Here is a 21534-nt window from a genome sequence, read left to right on the forward strand (position 1 = left end):
GCGAAATTCAAATAAGTGCAAATTTTGAAAGACGGCTGTATTTCAGTTCTCATATTGTTTCAGAAAGTGCAAATTGGACAAATTTGGTTTTAAATGTGAACTAAATCAAATTTCTTCTCCATCCCTACTGTCAAGTCTAGTTCTTCCCTGTCTCACCCACTGGGAAAAAGAGATCTCTCCAAGTTATCATGAAAACAAGGATTAAGAACACACACGCACACAAACAGGGAGAGGGAGAGCGAGAGGGAGAGAGAGAGTAGAAGATGCTTAGTCTGGAAGGTAAAATAATTATTCAATCCAGTTCAGCAGCAAGTTTTTTTTAAAAAAAATGCAATAAGAAAAGATATATTGAAAGTCAAGGTTATATAACTCATAAAATAACACTGCCGAATTTCTACTTCCCTGTCTCCACAGTTTAAATCAGCAGGTGCTTAAACTTTTTACAGCCAAGTAAAGCATTTTCTTAATGCTTCACCTAACAGGTGAAGATGAAGTTTCATTCTCAGAGGAATCAGGAGACATATGATAGTTAAAGTGGAAAATGGGGTATCATGGGCATTTATTTGTTGGTGAACAAAAACTTTGTGTGTGGCTTAAGGATTGTCACCATAGCCTTCACACAACTCTGTGAAGTCCATTCCCAGGATTTGAACCATGGTTGTTTTTTAGTCATCATTTTATAAGATGGGCAGAGGTGAAGATATAGACATATGCAATGTTTTATTAGAAAACAGAAAGAAAAGACTGCCCAGTTGTTAAAGGTAGAATGAACGTCTAACAGAAAAACATGCTCAGAAAAAAATAAAAAGATACAAGTTGTCCTCTGGGATGTGGGTGATTTTGAAAGAAAGACTGGAAAAACTTGAAAAAAGTGATAGTCTCTTTTCATCCCTTCCAGGACTCTCCCCTTTTCAAATAATAGAAATAAAATATCATGATATGATAATGAATATATTTGAAATTAAAAAGGAGGCAAGAGAATTAAGTGTTCATCATTCATACAGAAGGACAGAGAATATTTATCAATTAGAAGTTCCATCACTGTCATTGAAACAAAAGAGAAAGCTGTACAAACTCAACATTGCTTTTCCATGATTAAGATATGGTCCCAGTTCCTTTATCCAAGTGATGAGCATCCTCTGATCATGTGTGGCCTTTTAGCATGCAGGTGCATTCCTGTATAATTTGCCAGGCTTGGCACATGTGCTTTAGAGAATCAATTCCAGTTACTTGAGCAATATTTAGACCAAGCAATGGCTGATGAGTGGCAAAGGAGAAGGAGAAGTGTAGTAAGAAAGTTGGATTGGTAAAGAATGGGGGGGGGACAATGAAAATGAAGGTCCAAGAGAATCAACATCTGCTGCATGCATAGAGACACTTTTTTGTCAAGCATGTTGCTGATGTAGCTATGCATCAGAGGTGCTCTCAAGAATCTGGAGTTCTGGCAGCCTTGGAAAACAGGGCACTAGAGCACACCATATATCAATGACAACATATTTTTACTTAGGAAAAGAAAACAGCAAAGGAGAAATGAAAATCAAAGAAGGAAAGCAACTCCAGCCAATGCTGGCCATTAAATACAGATTTTCAGTTAACTTCAGTGTGTTTAATTCTAAGATAGGCATTTCTGATTCTATCCACCCAGTTGAAAAGGGAAAGACCACACCAGAATAAGCAATGAGGGGTGGTCAGATCCATAATTTAATGACAGTGTGTGGAAGCCACTACAGAAAACTTGGGGGTAGTAGCCATAGGGGAGAGAAACATTCTATAGTGTGGTTAAGTTGCTGATCTCCAGAACCAAGCCACAATATTTTCCAAGCCTGGGCAGCTTTTATTGAAATTAAAATAGAAAACCTAAGGCCATATCCCACACAGAAATTGACAGGTTAGCAATGACATGGAGCCTACCATGTGAGGATGACTGGATGATGGTGCTTTAGAAAGGAAGAACAGAAACTGCTGCAGCACCCAACAACACCATGCTGCCATGTGGGAGCCACTGACCATGGCTGGGAGGCTGCCGTTCATGGCTGCCTAGGGTTATTTCCAGATTTCACAAATCTGTGTTTTACCTAGTCCCATCCCCGCCCAAAGGCAGCATTTTCCACCTGCTGCTTTAGATGGAACAGGGTGGCTGTCCTCATGACAACAAAGATCTTGGTTTAATTCAGCTTCATCGTTGCTTCTTCTACACAGGATGACCTACAGAAACTGTAACATTAGAATGAGAGAGCCAGGACTCTTCCAGGCGACCTGTTTATTGCGCATTAATTCTGAGCTGTTTGCACATTTGTGCAGAGCTTATATGGTGTCACTATTTATTGAGCATGCATTCTGATTTTGTTTGCACAGAATTTGTGTGGAGGTCAGGGCTGTAGTCATCTGGGGCCACACAGGTCATAGACCCCTTATTTTGGGGGGTGCAGGGTCCCAGGCAGGTCCCTACGAACAAGCCAATCATCATGAAAGGGGAGCACGTTAGCCACTGAGAAGAGTCCTTGTCCTTTCATGCTGATTGGTGCCACAGAGAAGACTCTTTTCAGTAGGTAACACACAGCCTCCCCTTTCATGATGATTGGCTCTTAGGGACATCTGTTGTAGTGGAGTGTGGACTTGGAGATGACATGGAGATCAAGGGAGATGAGGAAAAGTGGAACGGGGCATGGCTATGACTATCGTAAAGGGACCCTGCACTTCTGAATTTGCCACTACGCTACTGTTGGAGATTACACGATGTCACTGCTTATTGAGCATTTATTCTGATTTGTTTGTGTGGAAGTTATAGGACACCACTTGACATCAACATTATCCCACACCTTCCAGTGCATTTTCTTAGAATCATAGAATCATAGAATTATAGAGTTGGAAGGGGCCTACAAGGCCATAAAGTCCAATCCCCTGCTCAATGCAGGAATCCAAATCAAAGCATTCCCGACAGATGGCTGTCCAGCTGCCTCTTGAATGCCTCCAGTGTCGGACAGCCCACTACCTCTCTAGGTAATTGGTTCCATTGTTGTATGGAACGACCCTTCTTGTCACTTCTTATGTTTTTTGGGGGAGGGGAGTGGTTTTGTTGTCCAAGAATGCCAAATCCAATTTAATTGTGCAACCTAAATTTGCTAGTATATGATGGAATCATACTGGTGAAGCAGTGATATTCTGGAAGCGGCCCTGGTTAGATTTGCAGCAAAGAGCTGGAATTAAGAAGTAATGTAATAAAAAGTGTGCCGAAACTGCTGCTTGTCTGAAATGCAGTAGCCACAGTTTTTAACTGAGCCTTATTATAGGGATAAGGATTACCAGTCCTTAAAGTTCTGCAGTAGTTACTAAGTTCCACACTCAGTTGAAAGTGTTACTTAATTCACACTTCTCAAAGCAATAAGCAAACCAAAACACAGCCATCCTTTAAAATTTACACTTATCCAACCATAAAATGTGCACAAAAATGCATAATTAGGGGGAAATGTGCAACAAATGCATATATTCATGACAATCAAACAAAAATGCATCACATTAGACCAAACTGTTTTGCAAAACTGGATATATTTGGCAAAATTGCATATAAAATGTGTACATTAGGAGAAATGCACACTAAAATGCTGGTGCATCTTTGTGAGGACTGTTTATTTAAAAAAATTACAAACTGGTGCAGAAATATGGCAAACTGAAGACTGGAAAAATAAGATATTGGAAGATATATCCATCCCTACCTGGGAAAAAGTCCTAATGAACTCAGTGGGCTCACTTCTGAGTAAACATGTACAGAATTTCCGTCACATTTTATTCATGTTGGGAAGAAGCAATTGAAGCCATGCTTTTGTCTTTGTTTGTTCAAGCTAGATGTAATGAAACTGCCTGCACTTATCTAGACATACTGAATGCTTACCACCAATTGCTATTGTTTTTGCAAACTGGACATGGTTGATAAAGAAAATTGTGAACACTGACAGTCTGGGATGCAGGTTAAGGAACATTTCCTTTGCAGATTTTCAGTATATATTTAAAATGAGACTAAATAATAACATAGTTGGTTTCCACTAAGTAACCAAAGAATGACGTCATAATAATTTTGAGCATAGCCTACCTGCCTTCCAGGCTCTGAAGTACAATGAAATATTTGAGATATATATGAATCAGAGAAGTCTCCCCATATGAACCAACCCATCCTGCAATCATCATTAGAGGCTCTTATTTGTGTGCCTGCCTTCCATGGGAGGTTCATAGACTGTGCACGTTAGTGTCCCCAGCTTGTGAAGCCATCATAGATTCACACACAAAAAATCTTTTCTACACTTTTAAAGTTGCTTTTTGCTATCTGGGCCCATAACCTATTTGAAGTCAGCAGAGTTAACACAGCAGCTGCAACAAATCAGTCTGTTGAGACCATTGGTAAAGGCGAGAAAGAAAAGTTAAGGTTTATTCACTAATAGCATACAGAACATATCCTCACAACACAGAGGAAGAACAAGGGAAGGAAAGTGTTGTTCAAGAAGAAGCAGGAAGAGGTACTAAAAAAAAAACAAAAAAAAATTACAAGGTGGCCAGTGAGAGAAACGCAAAACAATTACTCTTTCTGTCTAACACCTCCCACTGGTTCAGTTAACTAACTACAAGCATTGTTGCCTCATTCCAACAGTTCAGAGGGTGGCAACACGAGAAAGCACCTTTTCAGTGGTGGTCCCCTAGTTGTGGAATGCTGTCCCCAGGGAAGCATGCCTGGGACCATGTTTATTCATCTTTAGGCACTAGGCAAAGGGCTTTCTTTTTACCTAGGCCTTTTGTCTTTGATGCATCGAGTCCTGGCTACTGATGACCTCTTTTGGTGGGTTGATACCTGTATACCTGCTCTTCACTTGCATTTATTTGTATTGATGGTGTTGACCTGATTTTTAATTGTCAGAAGTATTTTTAGGTTTTATTGATTCATTTTTTAAAAAATGTAAGTCACTTTGGGTCACCTTGGTGAGAAAAGTGACCAATAAATAAAGTCAGCTTTTATTTGGAAGACCAAGAGAAAGTTCTTAGCCAAGTGTGATTCCGATTCCTCTTGATCACATGGGCTATGATTAACCAATGAAGAAGATGAAATTCTATCTGGCATCTGCCCTACCCCCCAATTCATCTCCATCAGCCCTTTCAGTACAGTAGCTCAAACATGGTTTCAGCTAGAAATGCATTAGCGAAAACACTTAAAATATATGTGGGGATGCTTTTAAAACAGTGGCACAGTATTTCCTGCAATTGTATGCCCTTATATCATTCTTCAGTCTAGATCATTCTTAGATTCAGGCTGTTTGTGGGATGAAACTACACATCATTTTAGAGGAGTTTTATCAGAAACAATGAAAAAATGCTGACCGTTAAGGCAGATATGAAAATCCTTAAGTTTCCTCATCCATTGAATCCTTCCTTACTTTAGTTTCAACAAGCTTACCTGGATCAAACAAAACTTTAATTTAAAATAGAAGTGTTGGTATTGACTTTTGAAGCCCTAAATAGTTTGGAGCTAAGGGTTATTTGAAGGATGACAAAAAAGAGACCAAAAATGGTCTTTCTCAAGAAGTTCCAAGTTTTACTGGTGCCCAACATATTTTGGCAAGAATTCCTTCCTTCTTCAGGGACTGATCTCAGTACTGACTTCTTCCTTCAAGAGCTTCTTATGTCAAATCTGAAGAACCACCTTCACCCATATGAACCAGCCCAAGCTTTAAAGCCTTAGAATTGGCCTCAGAAGCCCCTGCTATCAGGCCCATTGCCTTAAGATGTATCAGGCTGGTGGGCACTAGAGTAACGACCTTTTAAGCGGTGGCCCCATATTTCTGGAATTCCCTCCCACATCTTGATCAGCTTTTAAGCAGGCATTGAAAAACATTTTTGTCTCCATCAGCTAAGGTATTGGGCTGAAGATTTTAACCGGTTAAACTGTTGCTGGTTTTTGTTTTTTGAATATGTTTGCTCTGCATTGCTCTGCTGGACTGTGTATTGTTTTTAGACTGCTGCTTACATAGGAAGCTGCCTTGTACCAAGTCAGACCATTGGTCCATCTAGCTTAGTACATTGTCTCGCTCACTGACAGCAGCTCTCCAAGGTTTCAGGCAAGAGTCTCTCTCATCCAAGGACTGAGCCTGGGACCTTCTGCATGTAAAGCAGGTGCTCTACTACAGCTCTTATTTTAGTTTTGCAATTGTAATTGTGTTTAAGTGTTTAACAGTCAGTCACTCTTTTTAGAGAACCTTGGGAATTGCAGCTCTACGAGGGGAATAGGGGTATCCTAACAACTCTCAGCACCCTTCACAAACTACATTTCCTAGGATTCTTTGGGGGAAGCCATTCCAATAGTGGAACAAATGTGTGGTGTGAATGTTGTCTTATTTAGCCCACTGCAAAACTACAACTTATGTGGCCCCTTTGTGCAGCCCATGCAGATCCTTCCTTTTTTCACACAGCAGTGTAATTCCCGCAATGAAAGTAGTGTTGCTGTTACAGAAGATCCCCGTGCAGTGAAGGGGAGGGAGATACAATGGGAGGGGGAATTGGGGGAATTGGGGCAAGAGAGGTTTTGGGGGCTGCAGTCCGGGGAGGAGGGGAATGAATTCCTTGTGTATGAGTGCCCTCCCAACCTAGAATAAAACATAACCTAGAATACACAAATAAAACCCAGCAAAAATAACAGAGAGCAGCAAAACACAGCAGCAGAACAAACGGGGTTCCATCCAGTACAAGCCAAAGGCTCAACAAAACAAAATAGTCTTAACTTAGCGTCTAAGGTCACTTCCACACCATACATTTAAAGCACATAGCTTCCCGCAGATAATCCTAGAAACTAGTTTACCTCTCACAGAACTACAGTTCCCAGCAGCCTTAACAAACTAGAGTTCCCAGGATTCTTCAGGGAAAGCCATGCTCTTTAAACATGCATTAAGTGTGCTTCAGGTGTATGGTATGGATGTGACCTAAATGTGGCCAATAGGGAGAGGCCTCTGGGATAGTGAGTTCCATAACATGAGAGCCACAGCAGAGAAGGCCTTTTACACATCCCCATCCAGCATGATTCAGGTATGGCCCTATCAATGACCTAAGTGGATTGCCAAGTTTATGTGGGAGTAGACAGCCCCTTATATTTCCCTGCCTTGGGCTAATTTGGGCTTTAAAAAGATAACAGCAAGCACTTTGAATTGAGCTTAGAAACAGACTGGAAGCCATTGAAGATTGTACAATATAAGAGTCACATACTCCAACAAACAGGTCCTGGTCAGAACATGTTCTGCAGTCTCCCATGTCCAGAGGCTTACCAGAGCTCTTCCTTGAGAGCAGATCCACTGCAAAGAAAGATTCCAGACTGCCTTTTCAAGGCCTAGGCTGCAGTGCCTACTTACTGTACCTGCCAGTGGATCTATGCCCTCGTCTATCTCATAGTCTAAGGCAGAACTGGGGAACCTGTGGTGCTCCAGAGGTTATTTGATTCCTTTCTGCCCCAGCCAGCATGGCCAATGGTCAGGGGTGATGGGAGTTGGAGTCCAGCAACATCTGGATGGCCACAGGTTCCCCATCCCTGGTCTAAGGGCACATGATGCAACTCAAACCGAGCAGGTCTGAGTCTGCTTAATGCCTGTATGAGAGACCACCTTGGAATCTTGTGATGGAAGAAAGGTGGGGAATAAATGTCCTAAATAAATTAAATAACCTTCTAGTTTCCAAGTCTTTAGGGGATGACTGCAGGGAACTTAGTGCCTCTTTAATGAGATACTGAATCGCTGGTTACAAAACCTGGAAGTCAAGCCTGCTTTTAGGTACGGATTGGACTACCTGCCCTTGTATCAGGAAAATATGGGGGGGGGAAGAGAGAGAGAGACACCTTTCGTTTTGCAGACATACCTCTTGATTTCTTGCCTTGGTTGTCCATGCCAAAGCACAGAGTGACATTGATGAGATGCCTGCGCCACAACTGCTAATCAAAACATAATGGTGGGAATTGTCACGTCAATCCCATTTCTACCGTGCTATCGGCAGAGCTGGTATCCGCAAACATTCTCTATGCTAATGCGCTGCAAAGCTGCAACATCACTGCCAACAATATGAAAAAGGAGCGCAGGCTGCTTTGGAACATAGAGGACACAAGGAAATTTACGTGGGTGGGAAAGCATATGTTGCCAGCTGGAAGAGGAAGTGGTACACCACACTTACTTCATAAGTGTGAGGTTTTTATAAACGAACTCTCTTGAGGATTCTTTAAAATAGACAGAAAATGACACACAGTCTCCAACTGGGCTATGTTGTTGTCTTAGAAGACGGAAAGCATTCTAAAACATTAGTACACTTCCTTGTGCTCTTTCCAAAATCTCTATTTTTAACTTGAACCTCTTCCGAATGGTGGGCAGATGCGATGCACAGTAGTCTTCGGCACATCTTTATATTAAACAAACTGCGGGCATAGCCCTACCTTTATTTCCAGAGAGGTAGCCGTGTTAGCCTGTCGCAGCAAAGTCTGCGTTATCCAACAGCAACTCTTTTGTGAATGGCCACTGTTAACAATGTAAGTATCACTGTCTGTACTTTCAGCATTTCATTTCCCTCTGGCCTCGATGTTTACAGTCCCCACCCCCAGCTATGTGTATATCACGCAATGCAGAAAATACAGACAGTGATAATTACACCACTGACATTGTTAATTCAGGGTAAAATGTCATGCATCTGATGAAGTCGACTCTAGTCCATGAAAGCTTAGGCCAGTGTTTACCAACCTGGTGCCCTCCCATTCTTGCTGGGAGAATAGGAAGCTGCCTTAGAATGAGTCAGACTGTTGGGCTAGCATGGTACTGTCTACACCGACTGGCAGTGGCACGTCAGGCTTTTCAGATGGAGGTCTCTCTCAGTCCTACCTGGAGCTGCCAGGGATTGAACCTGGGACCTTCTGCATCGAAACAGATGTTCTGCTGCTGAGCTATAGACCACTAATGGGTTGCAGATCGCGGAGAGGATGATATGAGTTGTAGCACAAAACATCTGGAGGTCTCCAGGTTGGAGAAGGCTGGCTTATGCCATAATAGAGTTATTAGCCTTTGAGGTGCCACAAGATTATCTTTGTTATCTTACCTGGCAATGGAAAATATATTCGGGAGTCGTTTTCTTGAATTTCATGTTCCAAACTAAGGCCACTCCATCAGGTTCATGTGGAGCATCTTCATTGTTGTTATATGAAGCAACCATTAACTCAGGGTACTGTAAATAAAAGAAGATGCAGTTAAATTTAAATATGCAGGGGTGGGCAAAATGTTCATTGCTGAGAAAAATCCGAGAAATTCAAAAGAAAATAAAAAGAGAGCATCAAATTCCAGCAGATGACCCAAAATTATAAGTGCTTTTTGGAGTTTACTTTTTTAAAAGGGTATTTCTCAAATGCATTTTGAGCATTTCATCTTCGAGGAAAATGTCAGTGAAAATTACAGCTGGAAAAAAAATCCACAATCGTCTCCCATTTGTGATATGGGAATAAATAACAGTGGTCTACTTTACAGGATTACTGTAGCGCATTAGGATTTTGATCCTATGATGTTTACTTGGAAGTAAGTCCCACAGTGTTTAATGTGGCTTTTGCCTAGGTAAATGTATATATGAATAAGAGAAATGTATGTGAAGTACCCACTAAGCACTACATTTTAGTTAATTAATTTCTTTTTGGGATTTATATCCAGTAACAAAGCATGATGACAAAGCCTTTAGGACAGCTCACAGCATTTTATGATTTTGGGTTGTATCAAAGTAGCCGCATCCAAATCAGTGGACTTAAAAGTCCCTGGGGCCACCATGACATCCACAGCCCTGACACACACCGGGGGGGGGGCAGGGAGGAAGAGCAGAAAGATCACTTTGCCAGCTGGGAGCTAGTGCAGCAATTGGGCTCAGATCAACAATCCAAGAGATCTCAGGCTGGCTCAGCCCTTCCCAGGCTCTGGAACATCCCAGTTTGAGCCTCTTTCCTTGCTGCTACCAGCAGACATCCCTCTGGTGGCACTTGCACCCACCAGCTTGTGCCACTCTGGCTGCAGCCAGCCAGGTTAGCAGGAAAGCTGCCGAATCACACACACCCCAAGACCAGTGAGGGGGGGGATTGCTCTACCCATCATATATACTCCCCTTTCTTTATTAATTGGCATCATTTTAAAAAATATTTATAATATCAAACAAGTAATGCTGTCCCCAGTATCACACAATATCAAAATTAAGCTCCATTCCTTGACACCTTTAAAGATGTCATGAAGTCCTATCTTTTTACTGCTGCTTTTAGTAGCTAAGAGTTTTATGTATGCTGTGAATTTTTAAATCTATGTAATCCAGCTTGGGACCCGTATTCCAGGTAAGAGGAAGACAACAAAAATAAATGTATTAGTAGTAGTAGCACTAGTCAGTCCCTGGGGGTTTTTTGGAAGGGGGAGGAGGTGTAACAGTGGCATTAGTTCATGCTGGACTTAGTAATATTTTGTAATGGTTAAAATGGAATGGAATGTCTGTTTTTAATCTGTTTTTAAAACTGTATTATCATTTGTTTTTTGTGTATATTTTTGGAAACCACTTTGGGAAGCATTTTGTTTGAAAAGCACCCTATACATCTTTTAAATAAACAAAATGTGGGTGCTTTATTTATTTATTTATTTAAAGTATTTTAAACTTTACTTTTGCACACGTGTACACACAAAACCACAAGGTGACCTACAATAAAAACATGGGCTAAAATTACGTTAAAACAAGCAACAGCAGAAACACCAGAAACAAACCAGGAAAAAACAATACAAGCAAAAGTTAAAAAGCGGAATATACGACAGATGATAAAAAGCAAATAGCTGAAGATCTATAAAAGCCAGGGGAGCACACCAAAGGACAACCTTTGGTTGCCAGCCCCCGCTGACCCTGGGCATATCCAGTGTCTCCGTAGCTTCATGATGGCTAAGGAACCCGAGCGAGAGGCGAACGAGAGGGGCAGAGCGCGGGGGGGGAGGCGGGCGCTGCGCAACTTGCTCGCCAGGATGCCTCGTGGCTTCAGCAGCAAACATGTGTTTTGTTTCCATGTCAAAGCTGATCCATCTGTGAGCTGTTTCATCACCTCTGCTGAGCGACTAGCTGCCCTTGCCCTCTCCAGTAGCCACCATGCTATCAGGCTACCTGCTTCCATTCCAGCTGGTCATGATAAGAACTGTAATTTAAGAACTGGTGCCTGAGCGTGCTTTTTCCTTGTTCTTCCCTGTCCCTTTTCCCTCATGTATCATGCATTTTACATTGTTAGCCTAAGAACAGTTATTTAACTTTTGTAAATTGTATTTTGTAAATTGTATTGTTTTATTGATATATTTTATATTGTATTTTTATATTTGTGTTTTTTGTAAGCCGCCTTGAGGTCCTTTGGGCAAAAGGCGGGGTATAAATAACAACAACAACAACCTTTGTAGGCAGGTTTGGGTGGGAGGACACAATTCTCCATTATTTATTTATCATAATATTTATACACCACCAATTCATATTTATGCATTTATTTATTAGATTTATATAAAACAGCTAGTGTCGTGTCATGGTTAGAGTGTCAGACTGGGACGTGGGAGACCAAGGTTTGAATCCCCACTCAGCTATAAAGCTCACTGGGTGATCTTGGACCAGTCACTGCCTCTCAGCCCAACATACCTCACAGAGTTGTTGTGAGGATTAAATGAGGAGGGGAGAACCATGTACACCACCTTGAGTTCCTTGGAAGAAAGGCGGGATATAAATGTAATAAATAAACAAACAAATAAATAAAATATCAGTTATCATGACGGTGCACAGCAATATATTCAATAAAACATAAAACACCATAAAAACAATTCGCAGTAATCATTAAAATGACTGTTTATAGCTATGGTCTCAAAGATGCATCTTGAATCTTGAGGGGGTAGGGTGGGGGTGGGGAAGGGAAATGACTACCTGGGGGTGGGTTGGAGATGGCAGGATGGGAAAAGGCTGCTTTTCTTTTTTTAAAAATCTGTAGACATGTAATTTGCCCCCTCACATTACAGGCTGTATAGGACATCTGTTTTTCATATTAACAGAAACTGATGGAATCATAATGTCTAAATTATGCCTTTCATTTTATATAGGGATTGCCAACATTTTTCTTCCAGCAGAGCTCTTCTGGCTTTGAGAGCTGCATGACAAACAGAAAGTTTTCCTTCATGACAGGAAAAACTTTAGTTGTTTAATTGCTGCTTATCACACTCAAACATTAAAGAACATCGAAGCAGGAACTATTGTAGCTAGGGTTGCAAAGTATCCTTCAACAGGGCCGGAACCTATATATCCGATGTGAACAAGCAGGTCTAGTTCCAGGTTTGAGGGGGCCTTTGGCAAAATGCCCTATGATGGGTCCCCTCCTATATAGGTGGACCTCACAGGGCTAACTTGGCTGCAGGCAACAGCAACATAGGACTCCTATACTGGGGTAAGTGTGAGAAATCTAAATGGCAGGTAGCTCTTTGAACAAGCTGCCCAGGGGGAGCAGCAGCTATCAGCATAGCAGTGTGACCTGTGCTGGATCTGTGAGCATGTTACTGGTGTTTTTATATCTGTAGCTAACCCTGGAGCTTATCTATGCGATACTAGCAGCGTTGTACCTGGTGTGTTGCTTGGGAATTCTCAGAAACCAAAAAAATCAGTGCGGTTTTGAAATCAGTGGTTAAAATCAGTGCAGCGAACAGACAAATAAATTAAAATAGGATAATTTAAATGAAGACAAATTAAATTAAATTTAAAAAACTTTCCAAATGCAAAAAAACCCCAAAACTTTCCCATGTTCACACACACTCCCCTTGCCTTAATGATCCAAGCACTGTCTTTGGTAAACTGCACAATGCTCAATGTAATGTTATCACAAGGTGCCCTGGTGTGACTGCCCTCCTTAACTGTCTTGTGCACTACAGAAGTCAGAGGTCAAAGCACACCCTTTGATGTAATGCACAGTGACACTGAGAGCACTGAAGGTGTACATCGAAAAGAGATAAGACTTGGGAGAAGAGAAGGTGAGACAGGGCCACCCAAGTACAAAGAAATGGGAGACAGAACATGCTTGCATGCCTGAGGGTATGAACAATTACATTTTTGGCAATTGCCTTCCAGTTGACTTTATCTAGCTGTCCCGGGAATACAGTAAATGCTGCTTGTTAAAAAACTATCAGATAAGAATTCCATGTAATTTCCAGCTCCTTGAACAGCCTAAGATAAGCATTTCCTCCGGCTTCTTTCCCAGTTCTGAGGAAATCCATATAGTCTTACTGGCCACACACATGCTATTAAATACCTGTCACAAAACGCATTTGATGAAAATGCCTGGATGGTAAACCCTCTCTTGAAACATAGTTGAGGTTATATGCCAGAAGTATAAATGGAGTTCAAGGACTGTGTTATCTTCCTCAAGCAAGCTGCAAATCTGAGTTTCTTAGGGCCCCTACAGACAACCACTTTATTGAGCATTGATTCTGATTTGCTTGCACAAAGCTTACATGGAGGTTAGATTACATCCAGTTTTCGCTGAGCATGCATTCTGATTTCTTTGCGGGGAAGTTACATACAATGAACATTCATCCTGCATTCACCATGATTTGCTTGCAAGGTGTTTATGTATCTTCCCCTTAGTCATTCATGCATTCCACACTTTTCAATGCATTTCGCCGTCACTTTTCTAACCACAAAAAGTCCATTACTTTTTCAAAGTGGGTTTGTTTCACTATGGCGACAGTGTACTTTAACACACTCTAATTTCACAACCCTACATTTCCCAGAACATGCTTGAATCCCTCCTGGAAAATACTGACAACCTGGAGGAACGCTTAGTCAGGATGAAGGAAATGGACTTACAATATACTATAATTAGGGTGGAATCTGCCCCCTGCTTGCTTTGTTCGCCACCCCTGTAGTTTGCTCTGTTTGCTAGCCAGGGACTCTCAAAAACACACACACACACACACACACCACACACACACACACACACACAAACAGAGAGAGAGCTACAGGGACTCCCAAACGCACGCACGCACACGCATACATAGGCAACTTCCAAAACTGCCCCCTACCCCCAGGCAACTCCCCAAACGCCCTACATTTGCCTCTGCCCTGTTTAGGCAGCTGACTGGCCTTCTACCTGTACAACCTGCTACTGTCACCACCCCACCTTAACCACTTACCTGCATCCTGCATTGCTGTTGCTACCTGCTCACCTGTCCCCCACCTACTTGCTCACGTGCCTCCTGCTCGCCCCCTGCCCTCCACTCAGTCACTCAACCCCCCACCACCCACTTGCCCATTCCCAGCTCTCACTGCTGTTGCCTGCTCACTCCCCCGCCTGTCATTGCCCCCCGCCTGTCATTGCCCCCACCTGCCTTTCGCCCCACCTGCCATCCTTGTTTTCCTCACTCCCTGACCTCGCTTGCCTGTCATCCTGCTGCCCCCCCACCCCCATGCATGATGGTGTGCCAGCTTACAAATATATTATATAGTTAGAGATATCTTAACATGGGTCACACCCACACCATACATCTAAAGCAATCTTATACCACTTTAACAGATATGGCTTCTGCCAAAGACTCCTAGGAACTGTAGTTTGCTAAGGGTGCTGTACTGACACAGCTACAATTCCCAGCATCCTTAACACACTACAGTTCTCAGGATTCCCCATGGCTGTTAAAGTGGTATAAGATGTATGGTGGCTTTAAATGTATGGTGAGGACATGATCATAGAAAGCTGACTTATACAATGGCATACTATTTGCCTAATATTGTCGACTTTGACTGACAGTGGCTCCTTGGCAGAGGTGTTTCACATTACATACTTTATGGTTTATTTGTCTTTTTGAAACTGGAGATCAGAGATGCAAAGGCCCAGGAAAAAAATGGGGGAAGTGTGTGTGGGGGGGACATATTTCCAGGGTGGGCGGGTAGGTTCCCGTCTCCCCATTTTTTGGAAAAAACAAAACAAACAAACAAAGCTTTGAGAAAAAAGGGAGGGGTAACCAACATTTCCCCCCATTTTTCTCTGGGCCTTCACATCTCTACTGGAGTTATAGTACTAGGGACTAAGGCTGGGACCATCCACATGCACAGCATGTGCTCCCCCACTAAGGTATTGTCCCTTTCTCAGAGCTGTATGGTATCTATAGGAACTGCAGAGCTATTTTCAGTATGCCCAAAGACTTACAACAGCCCAGTGACATTTTTAATCCCTCCTTTTGAGCTGTTGAATCACAAATCTCCCTCAAACAGCAGTTTGCCATGCAACATTTGTGGTGTTTGGGAACGAGACATTGTAACTTGCAGCAGTGCCCAAAATATCCAAAGCCTCTATACTTTTCATAAGTGCAAGTCTTACCTGAAGGGACCAGTCCATACAAGTGACGACCCGATGCTTAGACCAGTGCTCATCGTAGAACTGACGGTTAAAGGAAAGGTTGGCTCCAGCTTGGACATCTCTACAGGGGTTTGGACAAGAGTTATACTTTAGTTATATTTGAAGATGTGGTCGATTTACAATTCCATGCCTGGCAACAGCACTGGGAATGTTAGGGCAGCTGCTAGGGTACCAGTGACACAGCAGGGCCCACCACTGCTAACCCCTTCCTTGGGCTCTCCACATTTGGCAGCTGGGTCTTTGGGCCTCCATTTTGATTTTCCACAATGCCCTGGAAAACCCACAATGTCAGGGGTTCCAGAGCACTGTGGGAAAGTAAAATGGTGGTTCCCAGTCATCTTGGAGTGCTGCTTCTGCTTCTAGGTTAACTCTGAAGCACACAAGAGAGGGCCTACCAGAGGGCACTTTACTCAGTGCCTACTTTGCACCATACTACTTTTTCACCAATATCCCCCCTCCCGCTATGTGTCCCTAGCTAGTTAGTGGCTTGGCACATCTTAAGGCTGTGCCTTCTTTCCACCCCGCCCTACCTCTCCCCTATTTATTTATGCCTGAAGTAGAAGAATGGAATATTAACAATTATTTCCTAATAAACATAGTAAAACTATATGGCACAAGACAGCCCTATATCAGTTTACACCCACTGTGTCAATGCTGCACCTGAGCCAAACCTAATGCTGTCCAGAGTAGAAATCCACATACATTAGGCATGGAGTATAACTGATCCAGGCAGCAGAAGGCCTGAAGGGGCACCAGGCATATGAAAACACCTACACAGTTGTCTTCTCTAGTTAGCTGCTCATGACGTTAATTTTGGATGAGAGTCAATCAGGAACCCAGTGAAACGTTCCATGCTGAAGGCTTCAGGAATTAGACCACACAACATACTAAAGAGTCAAGGGTGATTCCAGGAGGTAGCAAAGGGTAGCAAGCGTCCCTCCAAAAATATTTCCCACTGCCTCTTTGGAAGCCCTAAACCAGTAGTTCTCCACCTTTTCCCCCTGCGGAGCACTTGAAAACTGTCAAGGGTCTTGGCAGACCGCTTAATATTTTTTCTGCCTGTTGCAGCAATGGCAATGAGCTGTGCTAGATGCTATATGGTTTTTAATTGCATTTTATTGCTTCTTTAATTTCTTATGCTGTATTTTATTGTATTACAATGTGAATGCCGTGCAGTAAAATGCAATGTAAGAAATAACGTTAGGATTCCATGGCACACATTTTGGGGCTCAGCCCAGGGGCTTAAAAACAGCTTCCAGAGTGGAGCTAGGCACATGTTAAAGGAACAAATGTTCTATGTGTAACACAAAGTCAACTACCACAGGAAGAGGAACTTTCAGGAGGAGCATTACGAAGAAATTACATCTGCCTTTATCGACTACAGAATCTATCTGCTGTGCATACCATACCACACTGCCATAATATTTTAAATATGTTATAATATTTTTTTAATGGTAACCGGTCTTGGGTGCCTTGGCAGAAAAGCTGTATACAAATGAATGCAGTAAATAAATAGTAAACATGGGGTTTCACGACAATAGAGAAGAAATACTTCACCACTTAATCTGATTATTATTATTATTACTGGGGTTTGACACACTAGCACAGGAATGGGGGAATTTTAGGCCTGGGGGATGAATCCAGCCCTTGATGCCTCTCCATCTGTCCCTGGGGTCTCTCCCCACTGGCCCTGCTCCGCACCATCCTTCACTGTGTTTGCCTGCCTGGATTGTGTTCCTGCATTATGAGAATGCCTCTTGCTTTCCTGGCTGGAGGATGGAGACAGGTAGATGTGTGTGTGTGTAGAAGCTTCTGACTGCTGCATGGCTTGGACCACAGCAACCTGAACAAAGGTAAGCACCACATCTATTGCTGCACTCACCTTTGTCTCCGGCCAGACTTACTATGTCTCTGGTCATGCCCACCACTGGCATGCACTTCCTCCCTGCCCCAGAAGGCTGCCCATGAGGGAATGAGGCCTGTGGGCTGAAAAGGTTTCCCCACCCTTGTTCTACCAGTTGCATAAGTGGTATTTGTTTGATTGGTTGGTTTTGTTGGGTTGCAAAGAAAGAAGGGGAAAGAAAAAAAACCCAACGAACCCATCTTTTTCTTCTACATCTGGCCCACTGTAGTCAAAGAAAATGTCTGAGTCTTCAGCTAGAGCTCTCTCAATCACACGTATCGTCCGGTCAAAAAATATAAGGAACTCTTCCGAGTGGAGAATCTGCTGCTTTTCTTCTTCTGTCAGTTCCCTAGGAGGAGCTTACAAAAGTATATTGGCAACATTAATCCCACAAGTATTTAAATATTTCCAGCTGAATTAAAGCCTTCAGGAAAGAAAGGAAATATTCCTATGAAAGTCATAGCATCACTGGTAAGATGGAATGGTTTGCTTCCTTCTAAAAAAATATTTTGGAATTAATTCTAAATATATCACTGCATAGCCTTAGCATGTGACCTCTCTACAGAAGATACCTTATATCTTGCATATTTATTATTCTGAAAAAGAAAATACTTAAGACCCAAAATAAAATAAACCTCACGTTCAGATTTCAGGAAACACTCTTGACTGATGCATATTGCAAAACTATGCTTGGAAAGCATTAAAAGTCATTTAACAAAGGAGCAGTCTTAAGTGTTCTTTTAACATGGATTACATTTTCAATTATGGCTTTTAAAAAATTCTAAGCCTATTAAAATGTACTCTTTGGTCTACTGTATGAAGGCATCAAGACATAGCCCCTCCCGATGGTTGTTCTTTTGCAGATATATTCTGTAACATGTCATTGATGCAATAATAGTACATTTGTGGTGGGTTTATACTGGACCATCCACACAACATTCCGCTTTATCAGTTGTCCTGCGATGCTTCACAAACATTGCCAAATTATTGCCTTCTGGAGGGAAACTCTTGTGCTATAATGCAACAAACGAGGTACCAAAACAAAAGATGCAACTCTGGAACGTTTGTGTTCCATGAATTTCTGTATGAAATGTTACATGATTTTAGCAGGAAACTATGGGACATGCACCTACTGTAAGTGAAGCAGTATGACTGCTCCAAAATCTTTGCAGGCACAAATGGTATTGAGCGCAAATCATGGCAAATGCTCAATAAAAGGAGTGTCTGAAGGGGTTCATAGGCCATGATCTTAAAGGCCTACCACACGGAGGACGGTAGTTCGGAGGCAAAGCACTGCATGCAGAAAGCCTCTGCTTCAATCACTGGCATCGCCAAGCAGGGACGGGAAAGATCCCTGTCTGAAATGCTAGGCAGCTGCTGCCAGTCAATGTGGACAATATTGAGCTGGATGGTCGAATGACTTGATATAAGGCAGGTTCCTATGTTCCTATTTCTAACAGTTGTCAACGGAAAGGACAAGATCTATGTCTACTTCACATGAGCACACAACCTCCTTCTCTTATACAGACACTCCTAAGATGATTCAGCATGATGGGTTGTTTTCTGGTCCCTTATGTTTCCCCCATGTACAAATAAAATACCTTCTGTGTAGCAGTTTAAAAGCCAATAAAGCGAAATAAAAAGCTGTGTACAGCAAGAAGGCAGCACACTCCAAGATTTGATCAGATTATTGTTTTATATGAACATGTGTGAGATGAATCCATCCCATAAAGGTACATAGAGTAAAATTATTGGGGGCAACCCCACAATAATGGAACCTTATTCCCATTGGGAACTCTCCAAGCCCAATTTTCTGGCAACTTGAAAAAACTCTTCAATTTAAACACAAAATAAAATTGCAGGTAACCATGTTGGTCCACTGGGGGAAAAAATTCAAAAAGTTAATAGAAGGGTAATAGGTTTAAATGACTTTATTAGGGCCAGGGCCGGCTCCAGGCATGCTGGGGCCCTTGGGTATCAGCTTGCCCTGGGCCCCGGCATGTGTGCGTGTTCGCGTTTGCGTGCCTCCGCCACCTACCTGTCTCCTGTCTTTTACTATTACCATTAACCAAGATGGCAGCAGCAGTTTCCCTAAGGGGATGAAGCCTCCGCCGCCATTGTTGTTGATGGCACGCATGCGTATTACGTGTGCGCATCTCTGTTATCAACTAAGATGGCGGCAGGGGCTTCAGTACTTTAGGGAAACCGCAGCCGCCATCTTCATTAAGGACAATACTAAAAGGCAGGAGACAGGTAAGTAGGGGGCATGGAGGGGGCGGATCGCCGCGGATCGCAGAAGGGGAGTGGAGGGGCCGCTTAGGCCCCCCCTGTTACCCTGTAGTTCCAGGGGCCCTTGGGCCAGTGCCCCACCTGGCTGCCCTTTAGAACCCGCCCTGATTAGGGCTAACTAAGGCTGTAAGCACACTAGTAGCCAGATCAAAGTGTTTCCATTAGCCACACCTGCAGGGGGAACAGATTGATTTGCTGATGAGTTACAAAATCTCTTTAAAGATGATTTTTTTAAAAAGCACTCAAGCTGATCCCACCAGGTTTTACAGTAAAAAGGGGCGGAGTTTGACTAGCGTTGAGTGCTTCCGTTTTCAGAACAGAGAGGTGGAGACGCACTGGAACTGACAGAACAGCAAGTGTGTCTCTACCCTAGAACATCACAAAGTAGTGAGAAATCTTTTGAGTTTGTCAGATCTATTATTCAGAATGGATGTTAAAATGGAGACAGGAGGGGAGGAGAAAAAATGGAGAGGAGGGAGGAGGGGAAAAAGATATTCCTTGACATGATGAAAAACCCCAGTCTTTGGTTTGTAAGAAGAGAGTAAAAGAGGCATGTTTATTAGGTTGTACAGCAGCGTTACCCAACCTTTTTTGACCCAACGCCCCTTTGCAAAATCTTTTTGTGCCCAACGCCCCCCTCAGATTAAGTATATGCCAATGCTTCCTATTCTTCCCTTAAAATATGAGTAATGCATAAAAGGTATTTTCAGTTATTATTACTGATCGTTTTTATCATGCCTTTTTATTGCACTTAGATTACACATTGAATTCTTAGTATGATTTATTAATATACATACATAGTTATAGTTATAGAAAAGTAAATAAAATGATATTTATTATAAAATACTAGTGTGATCCTTGAGCTTGATGAGTTTTGGCTAACTTCACAATATCTGGAGTATACTTGGATAGTAATAGACTTATACTGTGTTACTTAACAACAAACTCATTCAGTTTACTGGCATTGTTTCATTAAAAAAGTTCATTTAAACATCACAGAAACAACGGATGGCGAGTGTGTCCCACTCCTGAAGAAAACCAGCGAATAACTGACTGTCTGTGTCACCCGTTTACACACGGCACTCATCCGTTGGAAGAATGTGTCCTTCACCAATACACCTAGCTTATCAAACAGTTTCTCGTGATTGGTTCCAACATCCCTCAAGACAGCATCGGAACATTACCTAGTGCCAGCGCGTGGCTAATTTCCCCATTCCTTGATATGACACTGGCCGCTATTCAGAATTTCTTTGCTAAAGAGCGCACGGTATTTATAGTGTTATTTCCATGAACTGAGACTATTAAATGCATTCTAACTGGGGACAAAACAGTTTAAAAATTAATGATTTGTGTATTAAATAAAATTAAACTTAAATGCTTCAACTGTTGCATCAGACTGCCATGTGTCAACGACCCCCTGAACCCAAACGCCCCCCTAACGTTTGTAGTCACGCCAACACCCCCCTGAAAGGTTGTAACACCCCCCAGGGAGGCGCTACCACCCACGTTGGGAATTGCTGTGGTACAGGATCCATAGAAGTGAGACAAGATCTCCTTTCCTTCTTACAAATGACAGGCTAAGGTTCCTTACCATGCTAAGGAACACCTTTTTCTTACTTCCCCTTTCCTTGTACACTTAATATCCAGTTGTGGGGAACTCGAAAGTGTATTCACACATAATGCTAAGCCAGGGATGATGACACTCAGGCCCAGGGGCCAAATGTAGCTCTTTTCTCAGGCCACAGGACTCACCCTAGACCACACCACCTCTCTCTAGGCCACTGCCCTTTCCCCTGCTCAAGTGCCCTGAACTGTGATCATGGCCCCATCTTAGTGTTGCCATATTGCCTGATTAGCTGGGTTTTCCCCTGGATTCAATCCATGCTACCCACCCAGTGCCCACTTAGCCCATTCAGCA

General features: G+C 42.5%; 1 protein-coding gene across 12 annotated transcripts in view; it reads right to left on the reverse strand.

The window, feature by feature from the left end:
- DYNC1I1 (dynein cytoplasmic 1 intermediate chain 1) overlaps positions 1-21534 on the reverse strand; it is a 366417-nt gene that overhangs the window by 121619 nt on the left and 223264 nt on the right. For all 12 annotated transcript variants that reach the window (XM_061586645.1, XM_061586643.1, XM_061586641.1 and 9 more), the window contains 3 exons: positions 17524-17686; positions 15386-15485; positions 9097-9222 (listed from right to left, as the gene is read on the reverse strand). In XM_061586645.1, the coding sequence (XP_061442629.1) occupies positions 9097-9222; positions 15386-15485; positions 17524-17686 (389 nt within the window). The remainder of the gene's footprint in view (positions 1-9096; positions 9223-15385; positions 15486-17523; positions 17687-21534) is intronic.

This window comes from Rhineura floridana, chromosome 10 (assembly GCF_030035675.1).
Source record: "Rhineura floridana isolate rRhiFlo1 chromosome 10, rRhiFlo1.hap2, whole genome shotgun sequence".
NCBI lineage: Eukaryota > Metazoa > Chordata > Lepidosauria > Squamata > Rhineuridae > Rhineura > Rhineura floridana.